The sequence below is a fragment of the Heloderma suspectum genome, chromosome 1, assembly GCF_057233095.1.
Source record: "Heloderma suspectum isolate Gila_16-S chromosome 1, 16-S_ref, whole genome shotgun sequence".
In the NCBI taxonomy this organism is placed as follows: Eukaryota; Metazoa; Chordata; class Lepidosauria; order Squamata; family Helodermatidae; genus Heloderma; species Heloderma suspectum.
Genome location: NC_139458.1, coordinates 439,155,159 through 439,172,502, shown reverse-complemented (window position 1 = coordinate 439,172,502; position 17,344 = coordinate 439,155,159). Strand labels below are relative to the sequence as shown.

The window sequence follows — 17,344 nt, the reverse complement described above, 5'->3', positions numbered from 1 at the left end:
GCTGCAAAAAAGCCAAATGCTCTTTTGGGCTGCATTCATAGAAGCATAGCTTCCAAATCCCGGGAAGTACTAGTTCCCCTCTACTCAGCACTGGTTAGGCCTCATCTGGAGACCTGTGTCCAGTTCTGGGCACCACACTTTAAGAAGGATGCAGACAAACTGGAGAGGGTTCAGAGGAGGGCAACAAAGATGATCAGGGGACTGGAAACAAAGCCCTATGAAGAGAGACTGAAGGAACTGGGCATGTTTAGCCTTGAGAAGAGAAGACTGAGGGGAGATAGGATAGCACTCTTCAAGTACTTGAAAGGTTGTCACAGAGAGGAAGGCCAGGATCTCTTCTCCATCATCCCAGAGTGCAGGACACGGAATAATGGGCTCCAGTTACAGGAAGCCAGATTCCGGCTGAACATCAGGAAAAACTTCCTGACTGTAAGAGCAATACGACAATGGAACCAATTACCTGGGGAGGTGGTGGGCTCTTCCACACTGGAGGCCTTCAAGACGAGGCTGGACAGCCATCTGTCAGGGATGCTTTGACTTGGATTCCTGCATTGAGCAGGGGGTTGGACTCGATGGCTTTGTAGGCCCCTTCCAACCCTGCTATTCTATGATTCTATGAAAACTACTGGCCTTCAGCTGGCCCTGACCTGTCAGCCTACTCACTGGTGGCCCTGAGGGCCTGCGAAACCCCACCTCTTCCGAAAGCCTCTTTCGGACCCTCTTATAGCCATCCCCAACCAAAGTGAAGCCAAAGCATATGTGTGTGTATCTGTTAGCATTCAACCAGTTTTACTTTGCCCCTCGCTTCGTTCTTTTCCATTGACCCCTCTTCTGCCAACATTTAGACTAGAAGCTTCTTAGGGGAGGGACATGGGGGTTCATCACACGGGGGCAGAAATCCGCATCAATACCAGGGCTTTCTCTGAGGAGCCGCTGCTGCCAGTCAGTGTCAGCAGTACTGGGTGAGATGGACCAAGGCTCTGACTCAAGGCAAGGCAGTTCCCGGTGTTCCTAACTGCAACTGTAGGAATGGTGGCAATGCCCATTGTTTTGGCCTTCATTTTGTAAAACACTTAATAAGGAACAACCAGGACACGTACTTGGAGAAAGGCGGAGGCGGGCCACCTCATTTGCCAGGCAGCTTGTCACAAGGCTGGTGAGGGGAAGGTGAGTAACGTCTTATCCTTTAAACTCTGCACAGGAGAGCTTTTTGTAACTACGAAAAAAAGGGAGAGTGCCTTTGTAAAATGTGTGTCTTTCAGAGAAGGCTGCCACCGAATTCGGAAGTCTTGAACAAGCCCAACCTGATTTATATGGTCAGTGCTGAAGAATTCTGGGAGTCAACAAATCTCAGTGAAGAAGAGACAGGTAGTGGAGACCAGCCTGCAGCGAGCTGGAACAAGTGCCAGACCTGCTGCCAGTGCTGTGGGGCTGCCGCTGCAGCGGATGTGGCTGAGCTGCGTGGCAGCAGGGACGGAGGGTGGCTGGGCCCCTGTGGCACTCCTGAGGTTGCTGGTGCTGCCACCTGAACACAAGCCCCGCTCCCGATGTGCGCCAGCCAGGAGCAGGGCTGCTGTGTTCCAGATGGCCACACCGGCCCATGTGGGTGAGTGGGCCGGGAGCTATGCTGAGCACTGCTGGTTCTGGGCTGCCCCCGTTCCCTGCTGCACGTCAGGAGCAGGACAGCATAGTGCAGATGCCGGCAGGGTCAGGGCAGGCAGAGGGGCCAGGAGCTCTGCTTGGCGCATGCCGCCACTCCACAGACTGGCAGACAGGGAGCCTGTCCAGCACCTGCTTGGGGAGGGGCTCTGCAGCCCGGGGCCCGGCCGTGTGGAGCCCTGCCGAGTGTCAGCGGCTCTATCTGCGCTCAATGGGCACCTTCGCAACCCAGTGGGCCAGAGGGCGAAGTATGACCGGTATAAAAGACCAGACTCAAGATTTCACTTGAAGCAAATCATTTGGTTTCTTGATATGCAATGCCCCCATATCATTAACTTCATATAGAAAATAATATTATTAACTCAAAGGCAGACATAGTCACAGTGCTATTGGGAAAGTAGAAATGGTCAGACAGGGTCATAAGAGAGCAACCAACAAAACAATATAAATTGTTTAAGAATGGTATGGGAAGGTAATTAACAAAGCAATCAAAGCAATTCGAATAGTAACCCTAGGCCTATAGCTCTCTCCAGCCCATAACTGGAACGTTATTAGACTGTTCCACTATGACAGGCAAAGTTCATATCTCCCAATGCAGTGTAACAGGGACACGGATTCTTCAATCTTCATCAGAACCGGAATGATGAAAGAAAGAAAGAAAGAAAGAAAGAAAGAAAGAAAGAAAGAAAGAAAGAAAGCTAGAGAGAGGGAAAAGGGAGGGGGAATGGGGAGATAAGGCATTAGAGAGAAGAACTGAAGTGACGCATGTGGACTCCTCCTCCTTCCCCAAAGTGACCCAGAAGCCCTTTTCATGTCGATCAGAGATGGGATTGTGTAATATCTCAAGTTGGACATCAATTTGATAATGCAGCGGGTGGGTGGGCATGTTATTCCACCCTGCATAGCCCACAGTCCTTCTAGGAAAGAAATCTCAGTGCTCCTTTCATGCTCTTTCCATTGCTTTGCAAGCACATTCCACAGCAATATCTTCTTCCAAAGCAGCCCAAGTATTTCAGCTTCTGCTGTGATGCCTGTTGGTTTTCTTTTGGCATCTCAGTGGACATGAAGGGTTCTTTGTCCTTATCTTCAAGTCAAATGCCAAGGTCACGCTTCGGCTGTCACTAAGATTCAGCAAAATTTCAAGCAGTTTACACAGAACCAGTTTTTCCCACAGTGGGCGTCCATCTTAATTCATCATGGCTGCTCTAGGACCTGCAGGATCCAGTGGTCCCTTGGGCCTAGCAGAGTCAAACCAGCAGACCCCATTGTCTGGGGAGGGTGCCCTTTAAGTGGTCTATTTGGACTCCCAGAGTGGGGTGTCTGTGTGTGTGTGTGCGCATGTGTGCGCCCCACACTAACCAAAACTCAGTGTTTAAATTATCAGAGTTTGCAACAATTTGTAGTTCTCTGAAAATCTAACAAGTACTTTAGAGCATGGATCTTCCAGGAGAACAGTCTTCAGAGGAATATGCCTTGCCTTTTCATGTTATGTTTTTAACTTGTCTTTTAATAATCTCAGAGATACCAAAGCTGCGGGAATATGTCAGGAACATCTGCATGAAGGGGAAGAAGAAGCTAGTGACAGACTATGTGACTGAAGTTTTGAGCATTCATCTGTTTGCTAAGAACATTGGTTTTGAACATCATCTTATGGTATGACTAAGACAGATGCTTAGTTAAAAGTATAGACTGCGTGGTTGGAATCATGTAGCCAAATAGTTGGCTGATTGCTCCAAGTCCATGTGAAAAATTCACCCATACAGACACAGGCAGTACATTTCCTTGCCCTATTTTCCCCATCAGCTCCTGCCCTACAGGCCTGCCGCTCCCCAGTTCCTTTGTCAAATGCACACAGCTGAATTCTCTGTGGGAGAACTGCGCCTTTCCTAGAGACCTCTTTTCTGTTCTGGTGTTTTGCTGATGTGCCTTTTGTTCATGTGTTGCCCCTCTAGAAGAAGCATTTTCCGGAGAGTGATCTTGAAGGATTTGTGCAGAGTAAGATTCAAGTACTGGGGGAGAGGATTGAACAATGCTTTGAAGAGATAAGACAGTCTCTCTCTCAGGGTGTGCAGAACGCCAGGAACAACTACACAGCAATTGTTGAGGACATGCTCACAGTAAGGAAAATCTTCTATTCCCCTATTTTTAAATAATATTCATATATATATATATATATATATATATGTATGTGTGTGTGTGTGTGTGTGTAAACCTCCAATTTGAGCAAGTCTCAAACCATACACGATTGATTGAGCCCAAGGTTTGGAAAGAACCTGCCCTTCAGAAATTTGGGAATTGTCTAGGAAGACCAGATTTTCATTTTCTCTGTGTTCAGCTGTAAATGAAAGCCATCACAAATTCAAGGCAAAATCACTTTGATCCTAGAATGCTGAATGTTAAAAAAAAACGCACTAAGTGTTGGAAAGAGTAACAAGACAGAAGGAAGTCCTTATTTGTTTAAGGTGAATATGCTGCCTTGCAGCAGCAGCAGCAATTCTGGGATGGCATACTGCAGAATTTTGCCCTCAAAGAATATTCAGCAAAATGCCCCCCTCCCAGTTTTGGCCCCAGTGAATAAGAGAATTTTGTGAAGCTATTTTTGCCCAGCCCTAAAAGACCACCAGTAAATGTGTGGCGGAGAATTCGAAACTCATGCAAAGCATGACAGAACACGCCATTTCTGAACTGTAATTCAACAATGTGTCAACCGCATTTTTGTGACGTGCCAAGTCGGGTCACGCAGTGGGGGAGGGAGGCAGGGAGGGGGCGAAGCCGAGCTGGGCAAGTCCTCTGCGGAGGAGCGAAGGGAGCAGGGCCGGCTCCGCTGTCCAGCCCGCAGCGAGCGTGGGCTTGTGGGGAGGGCGGGGCCGCGGGGGTTCTTGGCACGAGCCAGGACAGAGGAAGCGGCGTTATGCCGAGGAGTCAGGCTGTTGGCCCACCTGGCTCGGTGCTGCCCACGCTGACTGGCAGCCGCTCTCCAAGGCTTCAGACCGCGCTCTTTCCTGCTCTGCCTGGAGAGACCCAAGCTTGAGCCGGGATGTTTCTACCCTTGAGCGATGATCCGGCCCTTCCCGGGCCAGGACACTGTCACTTTGGGGGCTCTCTTTTGGTCAGGACCATGCGGTATACGTTTAGTAGCTTTGTATTCTCATGTTGCCCTTGGAAAATGTGCTGGGCAGCTGGCCAAGGAGACCTTACATGCAGGAGGCGTTTGTTTCCGAGGTTTAACCTCAGCCTTCATCTCTCTGACAGAACCTCGGAGGCTGTGCCTATGCGTAGAGGAGCCGCTGATGCATCTGTAACAGGGATGGGCCTGCAGCTGCCTGTGTAGTGTTCACTGCGGCAGCTCCAGCCGTCAGTGGGGAATACCTCTCTGGAAACAGAGCGGTGGCTTGCTGTGTTGCTTAGAGTCACTGAGATAGTTGGGAGGGACCTTGGAGGTCATCCGGTCCAGCCCCTTGCCCAGTGCAGGATCTGCAAAGCAGGATGCAACTAGAGCTTCCCAGACAGGTGGCTTATGGGCGCTGCTGCAGCAAAAACTACAGTGGAAGCCCTGGGTGCGCGCACGCCCCCTCGCTCAGATACGAATGGCCTCTGTGCTCTCAGCCTTTGCCTCTGCCCTCCCCTCCGGTGCCTCGCTCTCTGTGCCAGTGTGCCTGCGTGCCTGCTTGAGGAGCAGGGAGCTCACCTGCTCCCTGCTGCGCACTGCCGCCTCCTCAGAAGTCAGGGAGTATCACAGCCACGAGCTCAGCAGGGGTCAGGTGATGCTACGGGCCAGCAGGGTCCTTGCTGGCCCCGCAAAGCTGCTGACCTGGGCAGAGTAACTTGTTGCTCAGCACACACTGAGTTCTCCCTCCCTGGCTCTGGCATACACTGAAATGTTTGAAACCTGCCAGTCTCTCCCCTTAATCTCCTAATTCCTATATAGCAGGGGTGGGCAACTGGTGGCCTCCAGATGTTTTGGCCTACAACTCCCGTCAGCCCTAGCCAGCATAGCCAATGGTGAGGGATCATGGGAGTTGCAGGCCAAAACAGCTGGAGGGCCACCAGCTGCCCGGCCCTGAGATAGACAGTTCCTTTTCCCTTTCCTCACATGCATTGTCTTCTAGACCTTTTATGGTGCTATTAAGTTAGCTGATTTATTAAAATCATTATTTTCGATTATTCAGAGAGAAAGGGGAAACCAAGGTTTCCACAAGACCTTGAAAGCTGTGTGCCAGAAGAATGGTGTACATGTGTCTAGGGTGGTTGGACGCTTAGATTTCAATGAAAGACTGGCCATGCCCATCTATGAGGAAATTGGAGGCGTTTTTGAAAGCGTATTCAGGTAAGAGAAGCTTGCACCTGCTCTGCTACTCACCCCACTGGATTGGCCGGGGCAGTTCAGTCCAGGCTCACCCAGCCCTTGTCCACTGGGGCCCTTCCAGGGCTGTCCTGTGATGCGGCATGTCCCCGCCGGCTGTTCAGATCGTAAGGGCGAAGCTCACATCTGTGTTCTCGATACTTGTTCTCTTATTCAAACAGGACCCAAGAGGCCACCGGATTGAATCTGTGGGCTCCGCTGGAGATTTTTAAGAATCAGGTGCAGGAGAAGATATGCCAAATTGGAAGAGACCACAATCTTCCGAGTGGCAATAACTTGATTGAAACTTTCATTTGTCAAGTAAGTTCAAACTGAGAGAAGGAGGAAGGGGGGAAAATGTGGGGGAAGAGGGAAAAAACCCCAAGGAGAGAGCGCGCCAGGTTCTCTCCCCTCTGCAAAATAAAGTGATGGCACGGAATGTCTTGCACTCTTGATCTTACTTGCAACACAGCTTCACCGTTGCCACTGGCCAGCGAGAGGGAGTGCCATTTCTGCGGAGCGGCAGCTGCACACCACCTCTGGCTGCCACTTGCCTCCCAAGCTGCTATTTCCTGCAGCTTCTGCCCTGAGCTGACTTTGGTCCAAGGGCAGCCCAGCTTCCCTGAATTTCAGCAGCTGCTTAGAGAGTATTTTTATTAATGACTTGGAGGAGGAGGTGCAGAGAATGCTGATCAAATTTGCAGATGACACAAAATTGGGCGGGATAGGTAATACCTTGGAAGACAGAAACAAAATTCAAAGTGATCTGGATAGACTGGAGCGCTGGGCAGAAAACAACAGTGACATTGAATAGGGATAAATGCCAAGTTCTGCACCTAGGAAAAAGAAACCAAATGCACAGTTACAAGATGGGGGATACGTGGCTCAACAACACTACAAGCGAGAAGGATCTTGGAATTGTTGTTGATCGCAAGCTGAATATGAGCCAACAATGTGATGTGGCTGCAAAAAAGGCCAGTGCTATTTTGGGCTGCATTAATAGAAGCATAGTACTGTGTCCAGTTCTGGGCACCACATTTAAGAAGGATGCAGACAAACTGGAGAGGGTTCAGAAGAGAGCAACAAGGATGATCAGGGGACTGGAAATAAAGCCCTATGAGGAGAGACTGAAAGAACTGGGCAAGTTTCGCCTTGAGAAGAGGAGACTGAGGGGAGATAGGATAGTGTTCTTCAAGAGAGGAAGGCCAGGATCTCTTCTCGATCACCCCAGAGTGCAGGACACAGAATAATGGGCTCCAGGTACAGGAAGCCAGATTCTGGCTGAATATCAGGAAAAACTTCCTGACTGTCAGAGCAATATGACAATGGAACCAATTCCCCAGGGAGGCGGTGGGCTCTCCCACGCTGGAGGCATTCAAGACGAGGCTGGGCAGCCATCTGTCGGGGATGCTCTGACCTGGATTCCTGCATTGAGCAGGGGGTGGGACTCAATGGCCTTGTAGGCCCCTTTCAACCCTGCTATTCTATGATTCTATGAGTAAATGGAGACATTTAGGTGGGCCGACAGCTCCTACAGCTGGAGTCTGTCAGCTGAGAAGAGGATTAGTGAGTGAGGGGTGTGTGTATCTTCATTGTTGCTGTTTTGGGTGGTGGAGTCCTAGTAGATGCTTCCAGACAACTATCAAAAAGTTATCCGATGGATCCTTCCAGATGAGGCTTTCGTTGCACCATCTCCCTACCTCCTGCACAGAATTTTACTGGGTCCAGGCATTATCTTCCATTCAGAACCCTCCTGTGTTTTCCCACCACTTCCATTTTTTTTTCTTACCACAGAAATTCCGGAAAGGAGAAAAAGACTTGAGTAGCTGAACATTGCTTCCTAACTGGTCATGCTAAGAGCCCTCTGTCTGGAAGCACCCTGTTTGTTATTGCATGGGGACTAGGCCATGCACCATTGTCAGAGAAGTATTCTAGTGACAGACTACGCTAATGCAAGAAATCATCTTTTTGGTTGTCTTAGAATAGTCATAGAATAGTGGGTTTGGAAGGGGCCTATAAGACCGTTGAGTCCAACCCCATCTTCTGGAAGCACTTCTGGTGTGGTGTGCTCCCAGAGATCCAGTGCTGTCAGGAGACAAACTCAGTTTCAGAAGACATGTTTTGCAATCCAGTGGCTGTCGGGGGAAGAAACTCCAAAACTTTAAATTGATTCCTACAGACCAAAGTCATCCTGGGAAAACTAGAACTAGAGATTCTCCAGTGTAAGAGAAAGATCTTCCAGACTCATGTAGAGTCCATCCAAGAGCAACTGAAGCCCCATTACAAAGGTAAGGGATTTTTCAATGGGACAGATGTGGGTGGAATTTGAATGTAATATCTGGTGGGCTCAGCACAGCAATGCTAATCTATAGAGAGGCGTCTTTTTCAGTCCAAGGGCTGGCTTCCAACTTGGGAACGGTCTCGGGGGCCACATTCCATTTGTGGATGGGGCCAAAATGTATTTTTTGCTGATGCCTACTCAGAAGTAAGCGGAACAAGCTTCTGCAGGACAGCCCTCAGAAGTAAGCTGGACTGAATCACTGAGCATCTAGCATCTCAAAAACCAAGCCTCTGCATGTCTACTCATAAGTAAGGGCGAGCAGCATGGCTATTCAGGAGTAAGCAGGGCAAACCTCAGTGGTAAGCAAGACTGAACCACTCAGCAGCCTCCTCCCAAGCCCCGCCCCCTCGCCCAGCAGGGAGGAGCTCTTCCATCAGCTCCTGACTGGACAGTAGAGCTTTCCCCAGCTGGGAGAGCAACAGGTCCAGGGGGAGAAGCTGGCACACCAGATGGGGAGCCCCCGCAGGCCAGAGGCTCCCCATGCCTGCTGGATGACGTGGGCTTGTATCCCCCATTGTACGGTTGCAACTGGACACGATGGTGGGAGATGTGTGAGTGACGCTTCCACCGTTGTTCGTGTGTTTGTTTGTTTATGGGAGAAGGGAAGAAAAGCAAAACTCAGGCACCAGTTCTTAGCTTCAAAGTCCTTCTCGGTGTTCTCTCTGGCAGGGAAAGGCGAAACAAGCTCCCTGCAGCTGTTCCTTCTCTGGCCGGTGTCTGGGGCCAGGTTGGTCTCCCCCTTGCCATGATGTTTTTTTCTGGGGGGGGGGGTGCAGCCTCCCAGTGGCCCTTGGTTCTCTGGCTGATGGAGGAGGCCAGAGTCTGCAGTAAAAAAAGAAAGAGCTCAAATGCAGGAGGGGGGAGGTGTCCCTGATTCAGATCGGGCTCACAGTGCTAGGGGAGGGGGCTTCACCATGGTTCCTGCCACCATTTTTCCTTTCTGAATTCTGCCCCCACCCCAGTACTACCTATATAGGTAATTGAGCTCAGCGTTCTTCTACCTTTTGTTTTTGTAAGAAATAAACAGGTCTTCCTTCCCCCCGCCGACCCCCGGCGAGTCCTGTGGAGGAACAGGGATGGGGTCCTTAGAGGGCTGGGTCTTGTTCTTCACTGGGAAAGAGAGATCCCCTGCCTCGCTGCCAACACAGAAAGAGAGCAAGAACACACGCGCGCACACACACACGCCTTTTTCAGCACCAGGAGAAGCCCCGGGCTTTTCACAGAGGAAGCAGAGCCTGCTGTGGGATGTTGCGACCCACTCCGGTTAAGGCAGGCCTCCTGCACGCTGCATGTGCCATTGGCTGGGTGCGTCTACCCCCACATCCAGGTCACGTTGGGCTGTCGGGCCTGGGTGCAAAACGCGCCTTTGCCGCATAATGACCTCCCAGTTAGATTTTTTTAATTAATTACCCCTATCCCCTTCCCCCTAACCATTGCTTTTTGTATATATAAATGTTTACAAAGTTGAATAAAAACTATAAATAACACCCCCCCTAAAAAAAAAAACAGGAGGAGCAGGGTGCCTGGCCGGCACCAAGGGAGGCTCCTGCAGGTGCCCACGGGCACCACACCGGCGACCCTAGGAATGGACCAACCTGGCCGAAGGAAAATGCCTTATGAGGAAAGGTTGCAATGTCTGGGGCTCTTTAGCTTAGAAAAACGCCTCACCAAGCACGAGCCTAAGCCATGACTGTCACTTTGCCCCACGGCTTTCCTTTCCATGCCTTGTGCCCCAGGAGGGTACAGCTCGAAGGGATTCATTTGGGGTGCCAGCCAAAGCGCCGTATGTTCAAGCTCGTCCTCCAGTGTCAGCAAGGGGCTGAATAAGCCAGTTTCTCCTGACGACTGCCCCCTCCAGCTGCCACAGGGAGCCGTCTCTTCCGTGCCGCAGCTGTGTGTGTTTTCAGGCCACATTGGACACATAGATTTTGGAGAGGATTTTGGAGAGGATTTTGGAGAAGATTTCCGTGGGGTTTGCTTGGAATTTGTACAGAGCCAGAGAGGCAGGTTCATTGCCTCTCTGAAGTCAAAGAATCCCTCAAAACATCAGGCCATGTTGTGGATGATTTAGTACCTGAGAGATAGCTGGGCTATAGGACCTGTTCCTCCAGCCCAAAGTCATGATGGGGTTTATTCCACTGTTGTTGTTGTTGTGTCCAAAGAGAAGGGGATGTGAGAGCCATTTGAGACATGAAGTGGTTGAGCACGTTTATCCTCCAGAAACATTTCAAAATGGAGACCCTGAAGTCCATTCTGGTGGCTATTTCTGGTGGCTTTTTCAAGGCCGGACGTCCTGGCATTGGTAGCCTTATCTGAGGCCTGTCTACATGTACTTATCAGAACCAGACTCTGGAAGTCCCTGCGGGCAGCATTTCCTGTGCCACCCATCACTGCACCCTTCCTGAGAGGGGCAGCTCTCCCTCCTACGTACATTGCCACATCTTCTTAGCTCTTCCTTCTTTCATCACAACTAGTATTTTGGCAATATTTCTCCTTCTGCAGTGGCCTCACAAATTAAGGGGCTCAGATCCTGTAATGACATGAAGGAAAGCCTCAAAAGGAACATTGCGAATGAGGTAAAGGATGGGATGTTTGAGAAGGTCCAAGAAAAGATGGAGAGACAGCTGTGTGAACTGAAGGTAAGGTGGAGAACCTGTTTTATTTATTGACTCTTGACACAATCTACCAGAACATTTATTGCACAAGATCTGCCTTGGCACAGCCCACTATGAGTTTCCCTACTAAAATGTATTTCCTTATTTCTGAAAATTAGTTTCCTGCCTTTTCACCCAGTGGTGCTCAAGGCAGCTAACAATAGAAATACTTTTAAAAAATCCAAAACATTAAAATATTTTAAAATTAAAACAATCACATGAAAATAGATCAGAACAGAGTGGTAGATGAAATACCAGAACAACTCAGCCATAGAGATTTAAAAATGCTTGCTGAAATAAATGTGGCTTTAAAAGGTACTGAAAACTCATGAAGGAGGGTGCCCACGGAATCTCCTGGGAGAGAGGGAGAGAGAGGGGGTTGCATAACGTGCACTGGGCTCTCACCTACTTTCCTGCCCAACATGATTCTGATACCAGGAGGACACGCAGGAGCGCCTCGCCACCTGCTCAAAGGATAGGCTAGGTCATGGGTGGGAAGGTGTTCTTTCAGGGATCCTGGGCCCAAACCATCTAGGGCTCTACAAGTAGTAAACAGCACCTTAAACTGAGCCTGGAAACAAGTCAGCAGCCAGCGTGACTGCGACAACAGGCAAGTCACATGATCCAGCAGATGGGCCCTGATGAAGCTTCAAAACGCTCTCCAGTGGCAGCCCACATAGAGCATGTGACGTAAATCCAAACGAGGCACGTGTCACGCGATACAAAAGAGTGCTCACCGTGAGAGCCAGACACAACTCCCCAACACAATAAGCTTGTTTCGGGAGCTTCGGCTTTGGGGCGGTATAGAAAGGGAAAGAAAGAAAGAAAGAAAGAAAGAAAGAAAGAAAGAAAGAAAGAAAGAAACAAACCATCATGCAGCAAAGAAGACGTTACAAACGAAAACTGGAGTGAGCAGATCAAAACACCAGAGCTTTATTTCTTGTCTGTGTCACTTCCACATGTATGCATCCATAAGTGTGTTCCATCCCATTTCTTCATTAACCTGCGATTTAAAATAAAATCCATACACAAATTCACCTTTAAAAATGTATTGTAAAACATATTTTCTCTCAAAATATGCACTTCCAAATTGCACTGCGATATTAGGAGAAGTGTGAAGTCTGATGGATAGCTATGTTCCAGTAAATCTGTACATTAGTCCAGGAGGTGCAGATGGTTTATTACCTTAAAGAAATTTGTAAGCGGTGTACAAAACCAAATCTTCATACAGAGGACATGATTCCTGGGAATGCCTGTTGGAAAAGGGATGCTTTCAGTAGGCACCAGAAACCCAGAAGGGTTGGTACCTGCCTAATTTGTAGTGGCAGGGAGAACCGGAGAGTGGGCGCTATGACACTAAAGGCCCTATTCCGAGGCGTGATGGACCAGACATCCGAAATCTTGGGTACCACCAGGAGGGCATCTCCTGATGAGTGCAGCAGTAGCGGATCAGGCGATCTCTTACGTATCCTGGTCCTGAGCTGTTTAGAGCTTTGTAAACAAGTTCCAATACCTTAAACCTGGCCCAGCAGCGTATAGTCAGCAGTGCAGTTCCCTTAACGTAAAAGGTGTAATTCAGTTTGCATCTGAATTCACAAAGATTGAATTCCTCAAGAATCCCTACCAATACCAGAAGAAAATGCTGCATGATAACCAGAACTTCAATGGGTGCAGTTCCCATCTCCAAATGCTAGGGGAAACTCCACCTATGGAGTTTCTGCCTGTCACTCAGACACAGCTGTTAAGACAGAGCTCCAGGCACAGTGGAACAAAGCCAGGTTTCAACTATTAAAATTCTCTGAAGTATGAGTGCAGCTAAAGTACAGGCAGAATATCCACAGGTGCTGTTTCATATGTTTAAGGTGGCACCTATTGAATTTCTGCCTGTCACGCACCTGGTAGGAACCCTGGGCTCTTTATGGACTTACAATGAGATCCTAGGAATCTTTACTCAGGTGTAAGCCCCTGGAGGGAACTTGATGTGGGAATGGCCAACCGGGAGGGGTGGAATCGGAGTGAATGTGACTGGAGGAGAATGGGAGCTACAGTGTGAGTTCTACTGTGAGCGCACCAGTTATTTATGCTGCTGTTGTTGTACCGAGTTATTTTCTTATCTCACCCAAAATGTTCTGTTCCTGTTCTTTAAGGATGCTATTCCTGTTTTTGAGAAAAGTCTACGAGTACACTGTGTCCTGAACACTCCCCCTGCCCCTGGAAATATTCCCTCTCCACCCTGTTTGATGTAATGTGGCCTCATAATCCCTGAACAGTGTGCTCGTTTCTCCAAAGCCAGAGAGTCGCTCGTAGTTCTGATGCCTCTCTCCTTTGAAGTTGAGATGTTGGGGATGCTCTGCTCCCCAGTGAATGGTCCCTCCTCAGCTCATTGCTGACGATTTCATGGGTGACAAACTTTGTGTCCTGCAGAACATGATTGTGACAAAGCTGGAAAACGAAACATTGTTTGTGTTCAGACTGATACTGAGGCATGAGCAGCTGGCTGTCCACTTGCCAGGTAAGCATCTGATCAGTTGCAAAATTGCCCGAGGCGCATGACCCGAGCAAGGCGTGTCTTCACGTTGTCACGCCATGGTCGGTCTTCACGTGCCAGTGGTGCTCCCGTCCCGTTGGCTCAACTTTCTGCACTCCTGTTTTCATTATTACTCTTGGAGACCTGCAGAGGGAGGGCACCTTCCCCTGCGACACGATTCTTCTGCCCAATAAACGAGAGCTGCACAAAAGGGTCTTGCTCATGTCAAGGGCGCCTGTGGACGAGGACTTCCAGTGGATTGTGTCCAATTCGTTAAAACTGTGAAAGCTAGTCAAGCACATTCACCCCCTCCTTGGTGTCCCAGCACCCCGTGTTCCTTGGTCCACAGGGCTGTTTCCTTCTCTGATAACTGATCAAGCGACTTCGGCACTATAGACTGCAATTTGAAAATTATACGATTAGTGCTTAAAACCTCTCCGTCGCCTTGGACTTTCTGCAGCTGGGGAGAGCCTGGGCGCAGCAAGGCCAGGTCCCCAGCTCAGGGGCTGGGTGGAGGCGCGCTCCTCCGCCGGATGCCTCAGCTTGGGTGGCTTCACCTGCCCATGTCCTGTGCAATGGGGCAGGGCAGGGGGAGCCAAAGGTCTGGCTGGCACTGTCACGCTGCTGTTATTCACTGTTATGTCTGTGCTGGAAAAAAAAAGATTGCGGAGTTGCGTTGTGCTATATTGCTTTTTGGGTGCTGTGACTGAGGACATGGAGAGGCACAATATAAATATTTTTTAAATATACTGTGACTCACTGAGCTATGCCACAGATCTGTGTATAAAAAAAGAAGTGTCTTCTAGCCAAATGTATGAAAAGTGTATTTTGATGGTTCCAGCATTATTTACTAGATGCCAGAGGCACCTTTGCTCACTTGTCTTGGCTACAACTCCATTATAAGGGGAACTGTCCTTTTGCTGTGGACGAAGCTACATGTTACATGCAAATGCATGTCTTTAAATCCCAACAGCTGCTTTTTCTAGGGAAAAGGCATGGGGGGGGGTGGAATTGGAGAAAGGAGGATGGAGTGCTTCATCTTTCCCTCACCCCTCACTTTTCTGCTGCTGCTCTCTTTGCACATGCTCCCCGCCCGCCAGAAATTCCAGACTTATTTTTGCATAAATGCAAACTAGGAATCCGAAGGGAGAAGGGGAGAGTTGTTGCAGCAGGTTGGAGCTATTAAGCGCTGCATCCCACTCCTTGCTGCTTCTCGACTCAACATCAGGGCGAAAAGCATTTTTTGGGGGTGGGGGAAGAGCTGACAGTAGGACTGAATGCACTCATCCGCCCAGACAACCTTAGTTATTGGGTGGATTGGAGAGGAAATAAATAAATAGCACGTAAAGGGTAGGTTGGCCCTTAATTTAACGAAAGGGGGGCATGTGGCCACTTCAGAAATGTGCCCTTAATGGTGATCACATCCTTCATGCAAAGGAAAAGGACCCCGATATGAGAGAGCATAACTTAGTTTGTGGATATTTGGTCAGATATTAGCCTAATCACATTACTTTCCTTTTCTCTTCCAGATATTGAGGAAGAGTGCAAAGCGATCAAAGAGATTTATGGGAAATTGCAAACTATGGACAATGCATCGTACCCATCTGCAACTCCTCCAGGCCTCCAAGGAAAACAAACTACGGCTGGTTTCCATATGTCTGTATCTTCACCGCGTCAATCCAGCCTGGCCAGCCGCCAGCCGCCATTTCGGGGAACCTACTAGCTTGCCCAGATTCCCAGCTTCCAAATGAAGAAAGAGCAAGCCTCTAGCCCGTGCAGCGCCTGAGATATGAGATGAGATGTTCAGACACGATCCTGACCAATCGTTCTGTGAGAGATGAGCCCAAAAGCACCTTCCAGCGTGTTTAACCAGCGAGTGAAGTCAAGATATGACTGACCTTTGACGAACATGCAAGTCATGGAGATACAGTCAGGGCCAGAAATATTGGAGCAAGGATAACTGTTTTGGCAGTTGGCCTCTGTACACCACCACATTGAAGTTGAAAGGAAACACACCCAGATGGGAGCGAAGTCAGGACTTTCAGTTGTAATTCAAGGGGTTTGACAAAAGTGGGGCACAAACCATTCAGGAAGTACAGCCAGTGGCATACACACACCCCCATCGTTGGGGGCTCATAAGTAATGGAACAAACCAACATCATTTCAAACTTAAGGATCACCTTCAATACCTGAATGAAAATCCTTTGCAGTCAATGACTGCCTGAAGTCTGGAACCCATGGACATGACCAAATGCTGAGTTTCCTCCCTCGAGATGCTTTGCCAGGCCTTTACTGCAGCTGCCTTCAGCTGCTGCTTGTTTGTGGGTCTTTCTGCCTTCAGTCTTGTCTTCACTTGGCCATTGAAGAACATCTCACTTCTTTGCCTTGAGAAACTCTTGGGTAGCTTTTGCTGTATGTTTTGGGTCATTATCCATCTGAAATATGAAGCGGCGCCCTATCAGTTTGGCGGCATTTGGCTGAATCTGAGCAGAAAATATAGCCCTGTACACTTCAGAATTCATCCTGCTGCTTTGATCAGCAGTCAGGTCATCAGTAACCACCAGTGACCCGGCTCCATTGGCAGCCATACATGCCCATGCCATAACACTGCCTCCACCATGTTTGACAGATGATTTGGTATGCTTTGGATCATGAGCTGTTCCATTCCTTCTCCATACTTTTCTCTTCCCATCATTCTGGTACAAGTTAATCTTGGTTTCGTCAGTCCAAAGAATCTTATTCCAGAACTGGGCAGGCTTTTTTAGGTGTTTGCTGGCAAAGGCTAATCTGGCCTTTCGGTTCTTGAGCGTTACCAGTGGTTTGCACCTTGTTGTGAAGCCTCTGTATTTATATTCATAAAGCCGTCTTTTGACTGTAGATGTTGACAATGACATGCCTACCTCCGCAAGAGCGTCATTGACCTGGCTAGATGTTGTGAAAGGGTTCCTCTTCACCATGAGCAGCATTCTGTGGTCATCCACTTGAGTTGTCTTCCGTGGTCTTCCAGGCCTTTTGCTGTTGCCGAGCTTGCCAGTTAATTCTTTTTCAGGATGTTCCAAACTGTTGTGTTGGCCACTCCCACTGTTTTTGCTGTCTCTCTGATGGGTTTATTTTGTTTCCTCAGCCTAATGATGGCCTCCTTCACATCCTCTTTGGACCTCATGTTGGGAATTCCAGTGAACAGCTACCAAATGCAGATGTAACACTCAGAACCACCTCCAGGCCTTTCATCTGCTTGATTGGTCATGGGGTGCCCAGGAAACAGGTCACACACCTGGCCATGCAGCTGCTTGTCAGCCGTTCGTTCCATTACTTATGAGCCACCAATGATGGGGGTGCGTGTATGCCACTGACTGTCCTTCCTGAATGGTTAGTGCCCCACTTTTGTCAAACCCCTTGAATTACAGCTGAAAGTCCTGACTTTGCTCCCATCTGGGTGTGCTTCCTTTCAACTTCAATGTGGTGTACAGAGGCCAACTGCCAAAACAGTTATCCTTGTTCCAATATTTCTGGCCCTGACTGTAAATGTAGTGTGACCACTGGTCTGCAGAAGGGGCTTCCTCATTCATTCGGAACCCTTCTTTGTCGGTCTACCCTTGGGGAACAGTGATGACTACCCCTAGAAAACAGTGGAGGAATCCAGAATGTTCGTGTACCTGTGCTTGGGCAGCAGCGTATCCGGCCCATGACAAGAGGCAGCAGGAACGACAGGAGCTCATGTCCTTTGTAGCTCGAGTCTCATTTCATTCTAGTATATACTTCATTTGTAAAGATTTTAAAAATTACCCGGCCAATGCAAATAAAGCCTGCCATTCTACCCA

The 17,344-nt window shown here is 49.0% G+C and overlaps 1 protein-coding gene across 1 annotated transcript in view; it reads left to right on the top strand.

Annotated features, from left to right (window-relative positions):
• LOC146360389 (nuclear GTPase SLIP-GC-like) overlaps positions 1-17,344 on the top strand; it is a 51,187-nt gene extending 33,843 nt beyond the window's left edge. The window contains exons 14-22 of the mRNA XM_084825157.1: positions 1,263-1,368; positions 3,179-3,312; positions 3,612-3,776; positions 5,829-5,986; positions 6,184-6,322; positions 8,181-8,289; positions 10,845-10,981; positions 13,421-13,508; positions 15,053-17,344. Coding sequence (XP_084681283.1) covers positions 1,263-1,368; positions 3,179-3,312; positions 3,612-3,776; positions 5,829-5,986; positions 6,184-6,322; positions 8,181-8,289; positions 10,845-10,981; positions 13,421-13,508; positions 15,053-15,246 — 1,230 coding nt within the window. The 3' untranslated portion in view covers positions 15,247-17,344. The remainder of the gene's footprint in view (positions 1-1,262; positions 1,369-3,178; positions 3,313-3,611; positions 3,777-5,828; positions 5,987-6,183; positions 6,323-8,180; positions 8,290-10,844; positions 10,982-13,420; positions 13,509-15,052) is intronic.